The sequence below is a fragment of the Diceros bicornis genome, chromosome 15 (assembly GCF_020826845.1).
Source record: "Diceros bicornis minor isolate mBicDic1 chromosome 15, mDicBic1.mat.cur, whole genome shotgun sequence".
NCBI classification, from domain to species: Eukaryota; Metazoa; Chordata; class Mammalia; order Perissodactyla; family Rhinocerotidae; genus Diceros; species Diceros bicornis.
The window spans coordinates 16,434,557-16,456,001 of NC_080754.1; the positions used below are offsets into that span (position 1 = coordinate 16,434,557).

Consider the following 21,445-nt stretch of genomic DNA (forward strand, 5'->3'; position numbering starts at 1 on the left):
ACTATAAGTCATATCTATCTTTTATTGAGACATACCCTTGGCTAACTGTTGGAGAAAGTGATGCAGAGATATTAAGTTGCATTAACTAAAACCTTGAAGCAAGTGGGTAGGATCAAAAAGAGGCCCCAATGCCCATTTTCTAGTGGAGAGATGTCTCTACTCCCCCAAATCATCTTCAGGTGATTGTAGGTTTATTTGACCATGCTCTTGATTACTGAACACCTACACCAAATCACCCGTTGGACAGAGGGCATGCTGGTTTTTATGAGGGGAAACAAAGAGCTCCACCAGAATTCGTCTGATGAGGGAAACCCGTGGATCCAAACTGCAGAGTCCATTAAACATTTGGCAAGATTTCATGCCAGCTCTCTGAGGGCTCAGTTGCTCTTCTACGCTCATCAGTAGAATGGGGCATCATCTGTATTGGCAGTTGTGGCTAGAAGGGGCTGCCACGGGTGTCCTGTGCGGAAAAGTCACAATGTCCATTGCCTATACCATTATCTACAGAGTTTTCCAATGTGGCCCATCTAGAGTTCAGGAAGCAGTCACAAATGGACACCCCAAGAGTACCCCTTAGTGGCTTTGTTACAGACAACAAAAGCCTGGTTTTATTTCAGAGGCAATTAAAACGCTTATTAGAGTGAGGGTCCTCTTCCTGCATTTCTTCTGAAAGACTTAAGAATCCTTGTCATGCATAGGGATGGACAAAAACACATTGGGGATGGTGGTGGTGTTATGAATCACTGACTAATCCATTCTGGTTTGTGGTATTTAAAGTCTGCCTCACTCTTGAACAGAAATATCACATGCTTCTAACTCCTTTTCAATCTCATTACTATTGGTTGTAAAAAAAAAGTTAATTCACTGTCACAATAGATATACAGCAGATGATATAAGTGGGAATTGTCCATCTAATGCATACATTGCAGAACAGATTCATTTAATCATTCATGTATCAAATATTTATTTAGCACATATTATATACCAGGTAGTGTGTTTGGACTACAGCAAAAAAAGAACAAAGACATAGCCTCTGATTTCAAGCCTAACTGGGTTGACAGAAAAGTCAAGATAATGACAAGATCCTTTGCCATCAGGATTGTCGTAACTGGGAAGAATAAATGCATATTTTTTTTCTCTGAGTATTCCCTTAGCCTTTAAATCTATCCCAATCAGCCTAGTTGTTTTTATTCTTTTCCTTCTCTTTTCTATTTTCTTGATTTCTCTCCTTTATGTCTCCTTGTTGAGATCACAAATCTAATTTTAGTTTTCAGTCACTCTTTAATACGGGTACTAGCCTAGGCAGTCTATGCTCGAGATTTTTGCTCTCCTGTGATATGTCATACTTAATTAACTGTCATCTTCACTATTAATACTAACTGAGATATTAATTTGATGAATTTTAATTTCTATTAATCATAGCATCATTTCGATCACTCATTGTATATCTCTTTAGAGTGATACACAGTGCAGAGGAGAAATATTAATAGCATATAAGGTGTTTTTAAAAAAACCTCTTCAGTAATTGCATGTTTCCCTGCTAAGAATATCTGTTTCTTGAGCAGGTGTAAGCACCCCAATTTCCTTGTTAGCAGATGGATGTTTTGTCTTGATCACCTCCTGACTCTGTTTTGCATTTTCAAATGAAAATACTTTCAAATTTAAGAAATGTTTCTCTGCAGAAGAATTCTCCAGGGTCTGCTGCATTATCTGACTGGCAAGGGCTCTGTACTATTAATGGGGGCGTCAAAAATATAAATTTAAAGGTTTGGTTTGTTTCTTTGGTAGCAGAGTCAGTGGAGAACCAGTATCCAGGAGGAAAGAGCCAAAACTGAGGCAACTGAACAAAAAGTATTTCTCTCTTTTCCTCTCGTTCATTAAAAAAAATTTTTTTTGGTTTTTCTAGAATTCCCTCTACCGCCACCCCAACATCCTTTCTGCACACCCTCACCCCATATACATTGAAACACTGATGCAGATGCCCACTGGACTGCCTCCTTCAATCCCCCACATCTTTGAGACATGACTGGCAGAGAGAGTATACCATCACTCACATCCAGTCACCTGGATGCTGGAGACCTGGGAACAGAATCATTCCCAGCTCCCAGGTTCTGATGTGGGCAAGTAATGCTGGATGGCAGCTGCCCTCAAGAGCTTCAGTTCCCTCGTTAAAGGGAGGATGACAGGAGCTCTCCTTCCTTCCCCAGTCCCCGGATCATGGCAGGGAGCGTTTTGAGCGCAGAAGGCCAGGAGCTCAGGGAAGACAAAGATAAGTACAGTTACTGCATGGGCAGCCTGCACCTGGGGCCCACTCACCTCCAGGTACACCACCCAGGGCATCACCAAGGTGGCCACCAGCAGGTCCGCCACGGCCAGGCTCACCACCAGGTAGTTGGTGGTGGTCTGCAGGGCCCGTTCCCTCAGCACGGCCACACACACCAGGCCATTGCCGAAGATGATAGCCAGGATGAGCACACAGTAGGAGAGGGCATAGTAGGAGTGTGGGCCGGCCCGGCTGTCTCCCGTGGAATTCTCTGCCCAGCAGGTGGAGTTGATGTGGCCACTCAGCTGGCTCAGAGGTGCCATAGCCCAGAGGGAGAGGTGTGACCCCAAGAGGTTTCCTGGGAGGAGACAGAAAACAATGTCGGTAAAATCTGCTCTTTGGCGCTTGGCTGCTTGGGTACCTGTTTTGACTTATTGCTTCAACAAATATTTATTGAGCACTGTTCTAAGCACTGGAAATACAGCAATGAACAAACGGATAAAAATTCCTGCCCTCATGGAGCCTCTATTCTAGAGCAGAAGACAGTAATAAACAAGGTAAATAAAAGATGTCATATTCCGATGACGGTATGTATTTTGGAGAAAAGCAATCAAGGAAAGGGATAAGGAGAAGGCAAGCGTTGTGTGTGTGTGAGTAGGGTGTCTGAGTGCAATTTTTAACTAGGGTAGTCGGGAAGCCCTCGTGGAGAAGGTGAAAATTGAGTCAAGACCTGGAGGACCCAAGGAAGCCGACCATGCAGCTATCTGGGGGAAGAGTTGTCCAAGCAGAAGGAACAGCAGGTACAAAGGCAGGACAGGCTGGTGTGTGGAAGGGACAGCAGGGAGACCAGTGTGACTGGAGCCAAATGAGACAGGGGCAGAGGAAGGGGGTGAGGTTGAGAGGTTGTGCAGGGCCATTGAAAGAACTGCCCTTGGACTCTGAGTGATGTGAGAAGCTGTCAGGATTAGAACCCCAGCTCTGCCACTTCCTGGGGGCTTTGGGCTTGTTGCTTCACTTCTCTGAGCTTTATTTCCCTCCTTTGTAAAATGGGGAAAATAACGGAACCCATCCCATAGGGTTTTGGTGAGGATTAAATGAGCTATTACATATGTAAGACATTGACAGCCATGACACCTAGAAAGCTGTACAATGTTAGCTCTTTTTCTCTTATTGGTCTTTTTCTTTTAGCTTCTCATCCTCCTTTCCTGTTTCCTCCTTCTCATGCTCTCTCCCCATTTGCCTCCCCCCGCCACCTCCTTCTGTCTCCCATCACTTCCTTCAGCCTCCCATTCTCTCTCTCATATCTTCCATTGGGCATGGTGGGTTGGGGAGACTGGGTTGAGTGAGAAATCTCAGGAGTAATGGAGTCTAGAGGCAGTACAGTGGTTTTTATACTTAGAGAAAATACATGTGTGGAATTTTATTTGACATCTCCTAATTTTTAAAGATTGGTTACCAATTAAAAAAAATGTTTAAGCCCTATGAAGTCCCCCCTCCCACCCCAAAAAAATCCCACATCCATGGGCCAATGACCTATGCACCACCAGTTTTCAACCTCTGACCTAGTCCAGCTCCCTCACTTTTCAAAGAGGGAAATCGAGACCCAGAGAGACAAGTAACATGTCTCAAGTCACACAGCTTATTAGTGGCAGAACTACCATGCAGGCCTTCTAATTCTTCCAATGCTGTCCTTTGGCACCTGAAAGCCATAACAACTGTCATGTCACTATCCCACTGAGAAGAGCCAATCCTCAAACTGTGGGGACCTGGGACTTAGAGTGAGAAAAGCATCAGAGCCCATTAGCTGTCCCTGTGACACTAGCCTGTTGGGGCCAGCCCTGAAGAAGGGGCTCTGGGCAATTAGAGCCCAGGTCTTAGGTATCTATGGAGGACAAAAGTCACCATGTCCTGAAGGAAAATATGGAAATGCCTGTATGCCAAGGGTAGCAGTGCATTAAAGCCTCGTGTTGGGGGAAGACACAAGTCTTGTAGCTTACAAAGGAGCAGGTCCACCCAGAGCCCACACTCCCATTCTAGACTGCACTCTGGGTACGAAGATCACAGAATTCTCTGCCCCAACTGCTTGGATCCCGTTTCCAGGGCAGCATAGGCCTTGCTCTGGATTGGTCACCCTGGCGGTGGACTGTGCCATGAACACGTGGGGCCACTTGGCTCAAGTGGTAGCTCTTTGGGGGAGCTCAGATGAATAGCTTGTATGTAGCCTGAAGTGGGGAGAGAAGAGGACAGTGTTGCTGGGACAGGATGGGGGCTGGGGGATGGCTTCTCTTGCCCTCTCACATTTTGTATGGAACTCTTAATTAAGGGCTCAGGAATCCTAAATTCAAACCTGGCCTTCCACATTGCTATGAAGGTGTATTTGTCAAAGCAGCAGGATTAAACATTTTACTCAATAGTTTGTTGGTGTTGACTAAAATATTTAGACATGGAGTGTATGAACCTCCATGGGAACTCTTGCTCCAAGCCCCTGCAGAGGTGGAGGCTGGCTTGGTAGCCAGGATTTGCTCTCAATCTGGTATCTGCAGCTCTCCTTCGATTAGGAGATTGGCCTCATCATGGCTGTCATTTTGTGCCTCATTTTGAAATGTTTCAGCCTGGAATGTGAAAATGTTAAAATGAACAAATGATTATAATAGGCGAACAACTTGGAGTGAATTCACAGATTTGTTTAAAAAAAAAGTTCTTTATCTTGGCACACTGTGTGCACTCAATATGTTTTAAAACATAATAATAATTTTTGATAATAATTATAATTTTCTCATTATTTGGAGAAGGGCAGTCACTACCCAGGAGATAGCACTGCCGCTGCCAAGAGCTTTTGGAAAAACACAATGCTTTCTGATTGTTCAAGGATGTTTCCCAGAATGCCTTTTCTCCTGCAACTGGGCTACCTTGGGAAGCAGTGGCCGGAAATCACTCTTTCCTGGGGTCTGCAGTTGGCTAATGATGCCTTTGTTTCATCTCACCTGTCAGGTAAGAAGGAAACCTAAAACCTTGGGATACTTGTTACCATCTTGCTGGACATTTTGCTCTGTTGAGGTTTGACAGCTACTGAAAAATAGCACAGCTCAGTGTCAATGACTAATTATATGAAGGGAAAGTCTCAGCTCTGAAAATCAATTTTGAGCCGGGTATTGGAATCACAACTGCATAGATTTCTGATCTGTTTTATTTTTTTTTTACATTGTACTGTCTCTGGTCTTAGATTCTTTATAGCAGCAAGTGGGGGTAAGCCTGAGTTGTCCAGGGATTTCCTGATGAGCTGTGGGTGTGGGAGATGAAATCAGAAAATGAGTGAGATGCTGGATTACACCCCGACTCTCAGCTAATTGTTTCAACTTCCTCCCTCCTTAGATTTTTTTTTTTTTAAAACCAGCTTTGCTTATATAACACAGAGCTGGGCTGGGCTTTCTCGTTTCTTTCCCCCTCTGATAGATATGATAACAGATAGTAACTGGTCTCAGGTAGGAAGAAGCAAAGAGCCCGGTGGAGAATTCATTAACTTAATCACTCTCTAAGTAATTCATAACGATAGCCTGGTTTCCTCATCAGCAAAATGAGAATAATCATATCTACTCCATAGGGTTATTGTGAAGATCAAACAAAATTATAAATGTAAAGTCTGGGCACTATTGACAATTTGGGCTGGATAATTCTTTGTCATGGGGGGATGTCCTGTGCATTTGAGGATGATCAGTAGCTTCCCTGACATCTACACACTAGTGCCAGTAGCTCTCCTCTTTCCCCAAGTTGTGACAATCAAAAATGTCTCTAGATATTGTCGAGTGTCGCTTGAGGGGCAAAATTGCTCTCCTTACTGAGAATCGTGGATCTCGTATAATGTCTGGCACATAGTACTTGAAATATTGTGGCCTTTATTGTTAAAGGGAAAGTGGGAATAGCGAAGGGGTCAAATAAGATGTGATTGCAAAGCGTCTAATGGACTCGGGAGTTAGGAGATTACTGCTGACCCCAGCAAAGAGTGTTAGTAGTTAAGCGTGGACAGGAGGTGAGAAAGTGGAGAGGGCAAGGACTAGAAGATTATGCTAGACTTACTCTTTTAATATTCAGTATATATAACACTACTTATGAATTTTAATGAGCCTTTGAATTAATTTCCTACAGTGTTGACTGATCTTGGTCTTTATAGTTTATCCTAGCATCTCTTGGAGTGAGTGCATAATCTATTTTAAAAAGTAGAGGGACAGAGAGTGGTCAGGCTCCCATCAGCTAAGACATACATCCTGCTTTGCTGATATTCAATCCCTCAGTACTGAACTACAGTCTGCCAGGAACATTTGCGGGGTGCCTCTTTGGCACCTGGTTCCATACTAAGCTCCCATTGAATTTGTTAGGAAGACACTCATTAAGATTTATAGGATTTTAATTATTTGTTCTTTTTCCTTAAGGATATTGAGTTAAGCAAAAAACAAACACACACAAAAAAACAAAAGGACCTTGAGTTTTCAACCTCCTTCTGAAGACAATAGTCACAAGCACTTCTGGCTGCTCCTGCATGCCAGGCACTGGTACTTGACACATATTATCTCATTTTAATATTTATATCAGCCCTGAAGGGGGATATTGATATCCTCCTTTTATAGATTAAAAAAACTGAGACAGACAGAGGTTCAGCAACGTTCTCAAGACTACCCAGTGTGTAAGGGGCTGCTTTGAGCCCAGGTTATTCTCAGGCTCCCTAAATCCAAAACTTGTGACTTATTTAATGTATCTATGCTGGGTGTAGAAGTTGGTGTGCGCAGTCATTTTCAGGTAGAAATGGTTTTTCCTAAACCCAGAACAAAACACCTCAATAGCAGGGTTCCATGACCAACTCACTTGCATCATAGATCCCTGTCTTTTGCTGTCTCTAACCTTTCACTCAGTTGCATCCTGACCTCTAGCCTCCAGAGCTCTTCTCGTTTTGAGCTTCAATGCAGACTTGCTATATTGACTGAAAAAATTAATAATTATAGCTAACATTTATAAGCATCATCATATTTAAACCTCACAAGAACCAGATGAAGGGAGTAGGTGCTATTATCATCCCCATTTTTGCAGATGAAGAAGTAACAGAAAGGTTAAGTATGTTGCTGAGATCATACACCAGTAAATGATGGAGCTGATTCACCCCAAGATCTGTCTGTTTCCAGAGCTCATGTTCTTAACTACTCCACTGTTGGGGTGAGGGACACAAACCTGAAATGGGGACTAGTTTTAGAACCTCGCTTTTTCAGAGTATCTCGTGCACATCACCTGACCCAAACTCAGTGAAGTCAATGCAGGTGCACATTGCACATGGAACCAGTGGGAGTTGCATTGTCGTTATTATTAGAGGTAGTCTTTAGCATTTCTATGGCACTTTATTCTTGAAAATTGCTGTCTAGTTTATTTGCCTAATGAAGATTCACAAGCGCATTGAAATACATAGCATATTTATACATTTGGGCACATTTACATTGTTGGCAAATGTACAGAGGAAAACCATAGCTGGTTACTGAGATCCACTAGCTAAGGTAATATACGTTTTTTCCTAATTAAACCTACCCAGTAGAGCAGAGCACCCTCACTTTCCATCACAATCTCTAACAACCGAGCATCCTACCATTCTAGTTAGAGATAAAATGGGAAACTCAATGGATCAGTCAGTCAATCAATAAGCAAATGTTAATCAATGATAAACCTCAGTGCATTAGAAATTGAATTTAATGTTGAGTAAAATCTATTTGGTGTTTGCTTTAATTCATATTCCATAATAAGCAGCCTTCTGTATAGATGCTTTAATATTAGGCATTCATTTGGATACTGTCAGTATTTTCTTTGCTCAACACCCCTGCTCACTGCTAGCCATGCAAACTCTTGAAAGTATTTAACTATAAATAAACAAATGTCTGAGTAAGAATCTTTCTCACGTTGTATCTGCTTCTCTTTGGCTACAGGAGACCCCAATGCTGTCTCAAATAGCGATTTTTCACTCTTACCCAAGAACAGACATCTTACTGACCTTTTAGTATCAGTAAGCAAAGGGCTTCACCTATAAAGTGCAAACAGGCATGCAGGATGAGTTTAGAATCTAAGTTCCACTTTGTTATTGCTGTATTATTATTTGTGTGTGCATTTTGATAATATTCGATTAAATTAAATGCATGGACTGGAACAAATGTCTAATTGCAACGACTTCCGTTGACCCAATAAGCTCCAGTAAGTAATGAAAGTCCCACAATTAAACAACAACAATACCCTTGAAATCATATGCCATCACTCAAGAAAACATACACAATCATCATCTCAAGTACTGCATATCTCTGTTGGGAATAATTGGATTCTGACTTGGAAACAGCCTGACTTTAAATAGACCACTGAAAACAGTGCTTCTCCAAACCCTCAGCCCTGGATTACCAGGGGGCTGAATTGCAGAGTTTAAAATAACAGACCCTTACAATTAAGTAAAACCCTTAAGAGGAATACAATCAACTTCCATACAAATCCCAGGAATAGTAACAGCTTTTTATTTTCCATCTTTTAATTCTGCCTTGATACAGCTTCTAGAGCCCATGAGGATCTAATTTTGGGGGAGAAAAAGAGAAAGAGAACAGGTTTTTACTGTGCAAAAAATGAGGAAAATGCAAACAGTTTCCTCAGGGTTTCAGGTTTTTAAATAAGAGTGGGCACAGCATTTTAATGCGTATTCTTAGAGAACCACAGAACCCCAAGCTGATTAAATAACCTTCCACGAAAACACTATGTATAAAATTAGAAACAAAAAGAAAAATTACTTACCCTGAAAATTTCTTCTGATTTCTGGAGACTGTGGAGTTTAGCACCTCCGCTCCTGCAGCCTTTTACTGACGGAAGACATACCCAAGCAAAGCAAACTTTGCCTTTCCCAGGACACAGAAACTGTGGAAATGAACAGAAAGAAATCACCCATTTTTGCCTCTAAGGTGAAATCACTTGTGTGCTGCTCTTCTAGCTTCCCTATTAGACCTTACTGCATGTTTCCTAGCTGCTTTCAAATGCATCCGTTTTCCCTAGAGGATTTGGGAGGAACCCTAAACTGAATGTTGCTTGGGTCAGCCCTTCAGAGGCTCTGTCCTTGGTGCTGAAAGAGAGAGCGTGTGGGCAGAAGCCGGATTGTTTTCTACCTTGCTCTCCTCTTTTCCCTCTGTGCCTCTATCTGCTCTGTGCTTCGCTTTTTAGTGCATGTGTATTTTTCCCTCAGTACTCTTTTTAATCCCAGTTTTCCCACTGTCTTTACTTCTATGCTTTAATTTCTCTTGAATAACCCTTACCTTCCTCAGTTTAATTGTCTTTCCAGCTTTTGGTGGGTGTAAAGATGATTGGTTCAGAAGAAGGAACAGATCAACAAATTGATACCACAAATGGTTAATATAAATCAGTACAATTTAAAACACAATTGACAGAATAATTGAACTTGGAGGTGTAAGCCTGTCTGGGAAAAGAAGGTTCAAGGAAATATATTACAGTGGAAGCAAAACCGAGGAATGGAGTATAACCGGGAATGAAGATGAAATAAACTTAATAATGTAAAAAATGTTAAATGTTTATTTAGCAGCACTCCTTGTTTTCAGAGAACTTTATGAAGACATTTTCCAATTCATTCTTACTGCTCCTCTGAGATATATGTGAATAATTCTTCTTGACTCAACTTTAGAACTGACTAAAGTGGGGTGAGGTGAGGGCAATGTCAGTGAAAGTCAGTCTCTGAAGCAGCCCTAGAACTTAGACCGTCTTAATTCATGGTCACCTGTTCACACAACATTTTACCACGGAATCCTAACTATTCCCTGTTCTCTTGTTTTTGATTTCTTCTCCTTCCTTCACACAGGGTGGCAGTTCTTTCACTACTTTCTCTGCCAACAGTGGATGTGTTTGGCAGCTGCAGTGCAGACTGTCATGGGAGGCTAGTGCTAGTTTGACTATGTTGGAGACCTCTGCCAGCTGAGAAAGAGGCAGCAGCAGCAACAAGGTCTAAGTACTGCTATTAATAACAACAACCGAAATTTATTGAGCACATACTATTAGTTAGTCACTTGAATGCATTCTTTCCTTCAATCCTTTCAACAATCCTAAAATGTAGGTACTATTTTTACATCTCTAATTTATAGATAGGGAAATTGAGGCTTAGAGCAGTTAGAATAATTTCTGAAGGTCACACAGCTAACAAGAAGTGGAGCCAGGATTTGGATCTAGACATATCAATTCTGGAGCATGTTCTCTTAACCACTATGCTATAATTCTTCCAAATGTGGGGAATTTAGATCTTACAGGAGACTGACAATATGTCCTAGAGAGTAATAACCATAATGACAAAAATGATATCAATGATACAACATTTGTATGGTGACGTATAATTTATAAAACATTTGTAATTCATGTTCTTGTCTACATCTTACATATATCTTCATGTTTACAGAGGTTGTTATGGATTGAATTATCCCCCCAAATTCACATTTGGAAGCTTAATCTCAGAATGTGGCTATGTTTGGAGATAGGGTTTTTAAACAAGTGATTAAGTTAAAATGAAGCCATTATGGTGGGCCCTAATCCAATCTGGCTGGTGTCCTTATAAGAAGAGAAAGAGACACCAGGGAGACAGGCACAGAGAAAAGGCCACATGAGGACATAGCAAGAAAGCAGACATCTGCAAGCCAAGACCCACTGACATGTTGCCCTCGAACTTCTAGCCTCCAGAACTGTGAGAAAATTAATTTAAGTTTTTTAAGCCACCCAATCTGTGGTATTTTGTTATGTCAGCCCTAGCAAACTATTACAGAGGCTTGGAGAGAGTAGGTGCCATATCCAAGGTTGCTCATGACTTATAGGGCATAAGTATACTGTTATGTGACATAACTATATCAAGCACGCTCTAAGACTGGACCTCCCAGCTTGAATGTGAACCCCCAGGCTCTTCTTCCCTTGGGTTAGGGGACCAAGAGAATATGCACTGTCAGAGATTGGTATGTCTGATATGTAAAAGGAGAACGTGTCCTAGTAGAATGAAGCAGAGTCGTATTAAGGTGTTAAGGGTGTTAATTGCTTATTTTCAGCATCATGGTTCCACCTTTGAGTATCCTATGTTTATTTTATTTAACATTTGATGATATTGTGTCTAATGATAATGCTGCCCTGATAATGCATGAATGTAGCAGGAAAGGCCATATTTATAGACTTTTCATGTTGAGATCATACGGTGTTCCCTCACAGGGCAGCTATAAATGCTGCTGGCAGAATTTTCCTCAGCATTTTTGTAATGCCTTTTTTTGGCAAAATTCAAAGGAAAGTAAAGAGGGATAAAGACTCTTATTCTAATTCTATATAGGAGCAAATAGAGAGAGAAATTAACTGACATGCCCAAAGTCACACATCAAGGCAGTCAACTTAGCCTTGACTCCGCTGTGTCTTTGGTAGACTCCCTGACTGCCTTGGTGAAAGGGGAGGGATTAGTATAGGGAACGGAAGGGAAGTGGTGAATGAGGTGGTCCTTTCTCTCAGGACATTAGTGTAAGTGAAGATCAGCAATTGCTCCTTTTAATCTGGCACTTTTCATTCATACTTACAACACTGAACAAGTTTATTCTTTTAAGTAAACGAAACTCTTATTCATGATTGGCGTTGAAGATTTTGAGATCTGCCGTCTGGGAAGAACTCCAGGACGCCTACAGAACAGACATGCTTGGGCAGAAATCAGGAAACAGCAGACCATTTTTCTCATCCTCCTTCCAGGAACCCGTCTCAATATGATAACTAGAACATTCTCACGTACCAGCCAACAGTCCTTCATCAGGGAAGTCTTTATCCTTGGAATGGAAAGTGGGAGGGTTAGAGCAAGAGTTAAGAGGTGGTGGGTTTCTGATACATGGGTATGCTCAGCGGTTTTGTCTAAAAGGGAATTGGTGTGAAGTTTGTGGTGGAAATATTCCCTTCTGGTCTTTGAAATGCTGCTCCAGGGTAGCAATTCTGTGGTCTCATCACAGGAGTCTTGCCTTCAGCACCAAACACTGAGTGCGACATGACTTTCTCACACCACTTTAAACCTCCGCAGAGCTCACATTCAGCAGGACAGTGTGGAGACCAAGTGAGGCAGTGTGGAGAGCCAGTTTGCAGGGCTCTGTGCAAAAAGAGGGGCATTTTCTTTCCATGTCTCACCATAACTAGCATTTCTCACTGTGAATTGGTAGATTTGATTATCACGATAATCTCAAATTGCATGGATACCTACCTAGTCCAAAGAATAGCCCGTCGGTGTGTTTTTCACTGGAATCAGACCTCAAGTTGTAAGGTGCAAATGCAAGTTGGCAAATGCAGTAAGTGGACCAGGCAACATGGTTGCTTCTTCCCAACCCCAGCCCCCATTCCTGTCCAACCACACTGTGGTCTTGCCAGAGATGAGAACTATCTGAAAAAGCCCTAGGTTTTACGCTTGAATTCACTTCGCTGTTGTAATAAATCTATTGAAAGAAAAAATTAGCTCAATTCATTTATTATTGTCCGGTACTGGGCTCCAATCTTGCTTTCTTTCTACCAGAGACTGGCAGCAAATAACAGAGGGGGCTTCTCAACAAATCAGGTTCCTACCCATTCCACTCTTTCACAGGTAGCAGTAAGGGTAGGGAAGGAAGTAAATAGGTGAGTTTTGTCTTCATTTTTGCCTCTACTTTTCCGTGTGCTTGTGTCTTACTTCCCTTTTATACTCCCTTCACTTTTATACCTATATTCTTCCTGTTTGTTTTCCTACCCTCCATCAGATAATCTCTTATTCTTCTACTTTTCCCTCAATTTTTTCTAATCTATTCTACGTTTCTTTTCCTCAAAATACATAGAAATGGAAATAGAGATAGGCTAGAACTAGAGAAATTTGTGTCTTAATTAATTTATCGTTTGTTCAAAAAGGATTTGGGATTGATGACGATGGCAGAATGTATTTCCCAAAGATGATCACAATTTTATCTCCCATTCCTCATGCTCTTCTAGAATCTTGCCACTCCACTATCAACAGGTAGAGTCTTATGTCTCTCTTCTTGAACCCAGTAGGCCTTTGTAACTGCCTTCACTGATAGAGTATGGCAGAAGTGATGCCATGTGATTTCCGAGACCAAGCCATAAAAATGCCATGTATTTCCATTTTGGTCTCTTGAGACACTTGCTATTAGAACTTGGTCACCACACTATGAGAAAGCCCAAGCAGTTCCTGGAGGGGCCCACATGGAGAGGAGCCGAGACGGTTGTCCCATAACCCTGGCTGAGCTTCCAGCTGAAAGCCAGCATCAACTTGCCAGCCATAAGAGTGAGTCATTTTGAAAGTGACTCCTCCAATTTCCAGTTGAGCTGTCCTGGTTGGTGCCGTGTGAAATAGAGAGGAGCGATCTCTACAATGCTCTGCCCAAATTTCAGATTCATGAGCAAAATAAATGTTTGATATTATTTTAAGCCAATAATTTTTTTATCTAACTATTGCTACATAATAGATACATTGAGACAATCTTTCTAGAACTTTTCATATTTAGTGTTCAGAAAGAGCACATCTCAAATTCTATCAAATCCCATCACATTTTGTAGCAACTGCCATTTTATTATTTAGTGTGTTCTGTTTGAATCTCAGATGCTGTCTATCTTACAAATTTTTAAAAATCTAGTTACTCAAAGCGTGGACCATGGACCAGGACCAGCAGCATCAGATTCACTTTGGAAGTTGTAAAAAATGGAGAATTTTCCCCCTACCCCCCCAGACTTGCTGAATCCAGAATCTGCATCTTAACAAGATGCTCAGGTTATTCATTCAAGTTTGAGAAACACTGGTGTAAAGAACGGGCCTGTAAAACAGATGCAGCTCTAGACACTAGACAAAGAACTTATTATTTTCCATTTGCTTGTATTGCCCCCTGGAAATAGGGAGGCTGTATGTGTGGGTTGGAGGATGAGAGAGGTAGAGAAGTGTTATGACAGGAGTAGAAATGGCTGGGAAAGCAAGCATCTGGGAGGCCAAAAGGGGCCAAGAAACCCTAGACTGGGTGAGGCATGTTTCGATTGTTTTACTCTAGGGGGCTAGGGACATTATCGGGGAATAAAATGGAAGGATAGGTGAGATACTTCAACTTTTTCATAGCTGACAACATTCTATCATAGAGTAGGCTACGCTTTTTTTTTTTTTTTGCAAATGCCTAAATACATATGAAAATACATATGTTCATTTTACAAAAAATTTTTTAAAGCTCTTTAGGATTTCACTGGAGGAAATGTTCTGTACGATTAGAAATGGACTATTATTATTGTTGCCATAAGTTGGGGTTTGAGTGTTCACACATCATGCCTCTCCTGGGTAAGTGCCTTTATAATGGTTTGATCCCTGCCCTAGAGCACACAGGAGCGCCTTTATCTTCATATCTGATTTTTCAAGATGCTCAGCGTGTATAAAGTCTATCTGCAGCCCGTTCTCTACAGGTTATATTTTCTAATCCTCAAAAGTTCAGTTCTCCCCAGCAGACTGGACTTGTAGAACTATGTATGTTAATGACAATAATCTTGCATTCAGTGGTAGCTTTTGTCCCCTCCACAGCTGCTTTGCAAACTTGTCATTGATGTTCAGATATCCTACTGTACTGCTGTGATTGAAATATGGTCACTTCCAGAGTACAGAAAAATGAGAAATTATTACAAAGTAGCTGGTTTGAAAAAGGATAATACAATCATCCAAACAAAGGCATTTGGTGTCGCTAGAATTCTTGGGGGAGTTAAAAAACTCAGATTTATTGGGATGGCATCCCTATTCCTAGAAATGCCCATTTCCTTCTTTTTCCTACCTTATTTTCTCTTAAGAGGGGATTTATCTCTCAAGCTGGTTCCAACTCTCTTATGTTTTAAAGATGCCATATAAAAGCGCTGATGGTCACTAGGTTCTGGTCATATTAGAGTACTTAGTAGAACCATAACTGGCAGCTCATGGAAATGGATTGTGCTTATATCCACCCTGATCACACCCCTGAAATGAGACACTAGAGAATTTCAATGTAGTCATGCTGCCTATGCCTTAGGAAGAGAAAAGGAGAAGAAAATACGTGACTGTACCCCCCCTCCATAAAGATGTCCAAGTGTGCTGTCCAAAACACAATGGGGAGAATCAAGTTTATTGTTTTGGCTATGCCTTTGGCAAACAACAGAAAATTCCCTTCTCAACTGAATTAAGTGATAAGGAGTTGGTTATCTCACATGAGAAGTCCAGGGGTAGGTGACTTCATGCCAATTCATTAGGGATCATTTCTATCTTTCTGCTCTGCCAATCTCAGCATATAGTTCTTGTCCTCAGGCTGGCCTGCCTCTTGGTCACAAGATGGCTGCAGATGGCTTCAGCAGCTCCAGGTCTTCATATTCTCACAACAACATCCAGAGGTGGAGAAGGGACCTGCTTTTAAGATTGAGGAAACCCTTTCCCAGGAGTCCCTCAGGAAATTCCCTTTCTGTTTTATTTGCCAGATTTCTCTCATATATCCCTACTTGAACCAAGCACTAGCAAAAGGAATGGGAATACTGCTATTGACAGATTTATCAGGGCATTCCCCTGAGTCACAAGGGAAAAGACTGGATATTTGAACAAAATATGAGGTTTTGCTAGCAACGAAGAGGGTAGCAACTGGCAAATGGCTACCCTTGAGATTAAAAAGAACCCACATGTTAAAGAGAATCATCTAAAATGCTGTAAAGAATATTATAGCAGCATTAAAATGGTTTCAAAAAGGATAACAACAATCATGCATTAAAATGCATGCACTCTAATTAATTTTATTTTGCAAATTTCATTCTAGTCTTTGTCCACGTGTGCACATACTTTTACATAGTTGAAATCTTATTTCTGTAGTCTACGTTTACCACGTAAAATAATTGCTAATACACATTTTACATTACTGTTACCATCTTTAATGACTAAATTCTCTTTTATTGAGTTGAAATAACATTTTAATTCAGCCTCTATCATTTGAACCTTTACTTTTACTCATACTACTGCAATAAACCTTTAAAGGGAATATTTATATTAAGCAAACATGAAGTGTAAGGTTGTTACTAACACATTAGGAAAAGCAACGGCAAGCAGCTGACAGATCATCAGACTTCGAGTTGGAGGCAAGAGTTTTGTCTCAACTCTGCCACATGCTTGCTGTGTGCCCTTTGACTGGTTTATCAATCTTTCAGGCCTCAGTTTCCTTACTTAGAAAAGATAAAGTTGGAATAAATAATTTCTAAGATCATTTCTAGCTCTGGTTGTCCATAATTTTATGAATTCTAAGATCCTTTGAAAAGCATAAGCGCTTGGGCCTGAGGCTAGAACACCAACTTAATAGAGGCACAGAGATTGAAAACTGGTGGCCACCGTTTGTCTGTAGAAACCTGGGTTTAGCCAGCACATTTTTATGTAAAGTGAATGCAAATACTTTTTAGATTGAGCATGCACTTTTCATTTAGGCTGCGATTTTCTCCATTTTCTGTTGTTTCACACTGGGATACTTCATACTTTCATTGTACCTGTCTTGCCCCTGACAGGTTTTGAGTTTGCAACCCCTGGAAGAAGGTGAGACTGTGGCGATCAAATGAATCACCCACCTGAACCCAGCGCCTAGGTTTCCATGGAAGTCTTCCTTCAGAGTATTGTTGAAAGGCAGCCTTATTTGTTCGCAAGATCTAGTGATGGTTTCCATGTTATGCACATAAACACCTTGTCAGGCACCAGAGACAGGTTGGAGAGGATGATTGATGGGAGTAGGCTTGTGAAATCACACCTGCTGTCACAGCAGATGGGGAAAAAAGCCGGAGTAACCTGTGGAATTGCTGATTCTTTTTGAAAATTCACTCCTAAAAACATTATTTTAGCTCTTTTACATACTTTGGAAAGAGCCAGTATCACAAACTAGACTCTAGCGGTGCGAATACTACATGAGTTTTCAGGAGGATAATTTCAATAAAATAGCAAGAAGCCTTCACCAACCAGGTGAGCTGATGTTTGAGCTCTGGGGTGGTGAAGCAAAAAAAATGTCATTCAAGCTGCAATTCCTGGCTGGCTGCCCACTGGGCATATAAGCCTGTCCCCAGAGAATGTTATCCCAATCCATGCATAGCACTGCCTTTGGAGCACTGAATGCATCCTAGAGGGGAAAAAAAGAGATGAAATGGACTTCGCACAGAGCAAACCAATGAATGGGTGATGGGAAACATGGGGCCATTTACACCAACAGGGAGTTCATGTGGACCCAAGGAAGTGCTCTGAGGTCGCTGTTTTAACCTCGTTCGTTGTTGGCTCTGTCCTGAACCACGTAGCATCATGTTATTCTAATTTTACCCGATACACATTTTTAAAAATTTGTTCAACAAACTAGTTATGGAGTTTCCACTATGTTCACTGCACTGTTTATAGATGGTACAAAGAAGTGTGTTTGGGTGGGTAGAACATGTAAGATGTGCTAAGCTAAGGAGCAAGGGCAGAGTTTAACTCTAGGTGGCAGGCTACAAGAGAGTCCTCAAGGTAGGATATGGTCAAATCCAAACAAGTCTGTCAGACAGCTGTGTGTCAGGAAGAGGGAAAGTCATATCACCTGAGTGGAAAAGGAAGTTTTCCCAGATTTGGACATTACAGTGAAGAGGCCTGAGGTTCGAGCTAGGGGATGATAGGGGAGAATAGTTTCACCTACCGGAGTCCAAAGTCTCAGGTAGTTCAATAATTCATTTATTCATTCATTCAAGCATTTATTCATTTGTTCAACAAATACTTACTGAGCGTCAATTTTGTGCCAGCCCTGTTTTAGGAGTGGGGATATGGTGGATAATCATGACAGACATATCCCTGCTCTGATAAGGGAGGCAGAGAATAAAGCCAGCTAACAAAGGAAAGTCTTAGGTAGTGATGAGCATTATGCAGAGAGGGGCATCTGGGGGATGTGACGGTGACTGGGTGACTATGATGGAGTAGGTGCTCTCTTTCTTCTCTGAAGAAGTGATGGCTAAGCTCAGATCTGAACGACAAAAAGCAGCCAGCCGTGCAAAGATCAGGGGGAAGAGCATTCCTGGCAGAGGGAACAGCTGGTGCTGAGGCCCTGAGATGGAAACATGTTTGGCACATTTGAGAAGGCCACTGTCACCAGAGTGTAGTGAATGACGGGAGGGGTGGAACAAGGTGAGGCTGGAGAGGGAATATGCCAGATGGTACAGGAGTTTGGGTTTCATTCTTAGTGGGATGGAAGCCATTGGAAGGCTTAAGTAGAGAAATGATATATTTAATATGCAGATCCCCTGGCTGCTGTGTGAGAATGGATCACAGTAGGAGCAAGAGAGGAAGCAGCGACCAGTGATGAGGCCAGTGTGGCAATCTAGAAGCATGTCGGTAGTCCTTGGACTCCAGTAGTGGTACTGGAAATGGAGGAGAAGTGAGTACATTTGGGTTACATTTGGATATAGAGTTGACTTACCAATAGATTAGATGTGGGCATGAGGAAACGAAGTTGCCAAAACAGTGACAGAGTTGGACTCATTTATTTATTTATTTATTTATTTATTTATTTATTTATTTATTCATTTATGAGGAAGATCAGCCCTGAGCTCACATCCATGCTAATCCTCCTCTTTTTGCTGAGGAAGATTGGCTCTAAGCTAACATCTATCGCCATTCCTCCTCCTTTTTATTCCCCAAAGCCCCAGTAGATAGTTGTATGTCATAGTTGCACATCCTTCTAGTTGCTGTGTGTGGGACGTGGCCTCAGCATGGCCGGAGAAGTGGTGCGTCGGTGTGCGTCCGGGATCCGAACCCTGGCCGCCAGTAGCGGAGCACGCGCACTTAACCGCTTAAGCCACGGGGCGGCCCCTGAACTCAATTATTAAGAAGGTGCTGGTTTCTCTGAAATGCTACAGAATCTCGATCACAGCATTGAGTTCTCCAAACAAAGTAAGCATACTGCGGAATTAAACAAAGACCAACCACTATGAGAAAACCAAAGGCTGTTTATTCAGAGCTTGCTATAGTAAGAGAGTCAGCCACTGTCACTTGTATTTTGGTGGGCCCACACATAATCACCGTAGGATGATGATGACCCTAGCAAAAGCGAGAACTCCGAAATGAGACAATGTTAAATATCTGCAATCACATAGTCAGTAAATAAAATGCATGACATTATGAAAATATTTCAATTATTCACAAGTTAGCTAAGCAAAGTAACTAAATTCTATAGTAGTCTTTATTACTCATGTAATAACAGAGACTGGCAAATAAAGACAATAAGACATAAAGTGACTTTGAAAAGTTATTGGTCTTGTGGTTGAAAATCTAGATAGTTCTACTTTCAGGTTTGAAGTTAATTCAAAGGAGGGAGGAATAACTGGTATATTGCAACATTGGACAGTGCAAGTGGGATTCAAAAGAGTTAAATAGAAAGCATTTATGTTTATAACACTATAAAACAGTTTAAAATGATAAAATATCTTAGTCATACATAAAATACCAATTGATCTAAGTAGAGGATCTGGTGATCTGACTTGACCATATACTTATCGGACTTAAGACTTAGGGGGAATGGTTGATCGGATCATAAGTTTAAAAAGATTTAGCAGCCTGACTAAAATAAAGGAAAAGTCCACAAAACTTCAAAACTGTGCAACGTTAAGCTGTCTGAACAAAAGTTTACGAGACCAGGCAGGGAATATTCCCTTTGTGCTCCAGACCATCCAGGAACCTTTGGAATGTTGTTGTGGAACAAGAGCACATTTTGGCAGGATGACCACGGTGGTGGAGGGATTGGTATCCATGAGTAGGACTAATGCAGTGAAAATCTGGCTTTTATTTCTCTCTCTCTTTCTTTCTGTCTCCGTGTCTCTTGTCTCTGTCTCTCTCTATAATATATATAATAATATATATATTTTAATAAATAAATATATTTTAATAAATAAATAATAAATTAAACAAATTAAATAATTTAATAAATAATTATTAATTTATTAACAAATTAAATAATTTAATAAATTATTAATATATTTTAATAAATAAATTATATTTTAATAATATATATATTTTAAAATTCTTACTGTGTTTCATTTTTGATAGTTTGTTTTTATGTCAAATTCACTAATTTTTTCTTCTGCAGTGTCTAACCTACCATTAATCTTGCCCAACAAATTTTTCAGCTCCCATATTGTGATTTCATGTCTAGAAACTCAATTTGGATCCCCTTTCCCTTTTGCATGCCTCTACTTAACTTTTTGGATAGCAAGAATGCAGTTATAATAATGATTTTAATGTCCTTATCTGCCAAATTTAACATCTGTACCCGTTGTGAGTCATTTTTGATTGATTTTATTCCTCCTCATTATGGGGAGTTAATAACTATTGCAATTAACCCCTGAATGAGATTAAAAAATTTCCTAGTTTAACAACTGATTAGGAGGCCTAAAATTAAACAGTCTAAATTATAATATAAAATCAGAAGATCCATGGGAAAATGTCTTCAAAGATAGGTATATGTATTATAAATTGATCATTAAGAACCTAGAAATACAAAGTATGCTGTTGCTGAGAGGAAGGTAAAACTATCTCTATGAATGAAAAGTGACAACAGCACAACAACAAAGAAATATAATTGGAAATTCAGAGAAAACTAAGTGCATATGAGAATGTCATGTTATAAAAATGGAGTAAATTACACTGTATGATTTGAGCAATTGATGGAAACAAAGAAGCAGCACTTTCTGAAATAATGAAGCAGAATTTCAGATATTTCAGGAAGATGAAGAGGACCAACTGATGTTTTGTATTCATGTGTAGTTTCTTTGGGCTTGGCATAATTACTAGATTTAATCATATTCCTGTGATGTATTTAGTTTTCCTACCTTGAAACTAATTTGTCTTTTTTATAGGCTATTTTTCCTTTCAGAGCAGCCTATTCCTATTAATTTCCTCCAAAGTTTCAAACTTTGTTCTTTTTCTTAAATTAAAAAAACATTTTTGTTCTTGCTGTTTAGCCTTGGTGGTATCTTCAGATGCTTAGGAGACAGTTGATGAAGTATTACCTCTTGGAAACTTAAACTTATGCTCATTAAGGAACATATTGAAAAACTCTCACACAACCACTTGACTTAATGTTTTTTCTTAATTTTTTTTCTTTTACCTCAAAGAAA

At 40.6% G+C, this 21,445-nt stretch overlaps 1 protein-coding gene across 2 annotated transcripts in view; it reads right to left on the minus strand.

Moving 5' to 3' along the window:
* Positions 1–2,586, minus strand: part of DRD3 (dopamine receptor D3) — a 34,123-nt gene extending 31,537 nt beyond the window's left edge. For both annotated transcript variants that reach the window (XM_058555534.1, XM_058555533.1), the window contains exon 1: positions 2,317–2,586. In XM_058555534.1, the coding sequence (XP_058411517.1) occupies positions 2,317–2,586 (270 nt within the window). The remainder of the gene's footprint in view (positions 1–2,316) is intronic.
* Positions 2,587–21,445: the final 18,859 nt, after the last annotated feature.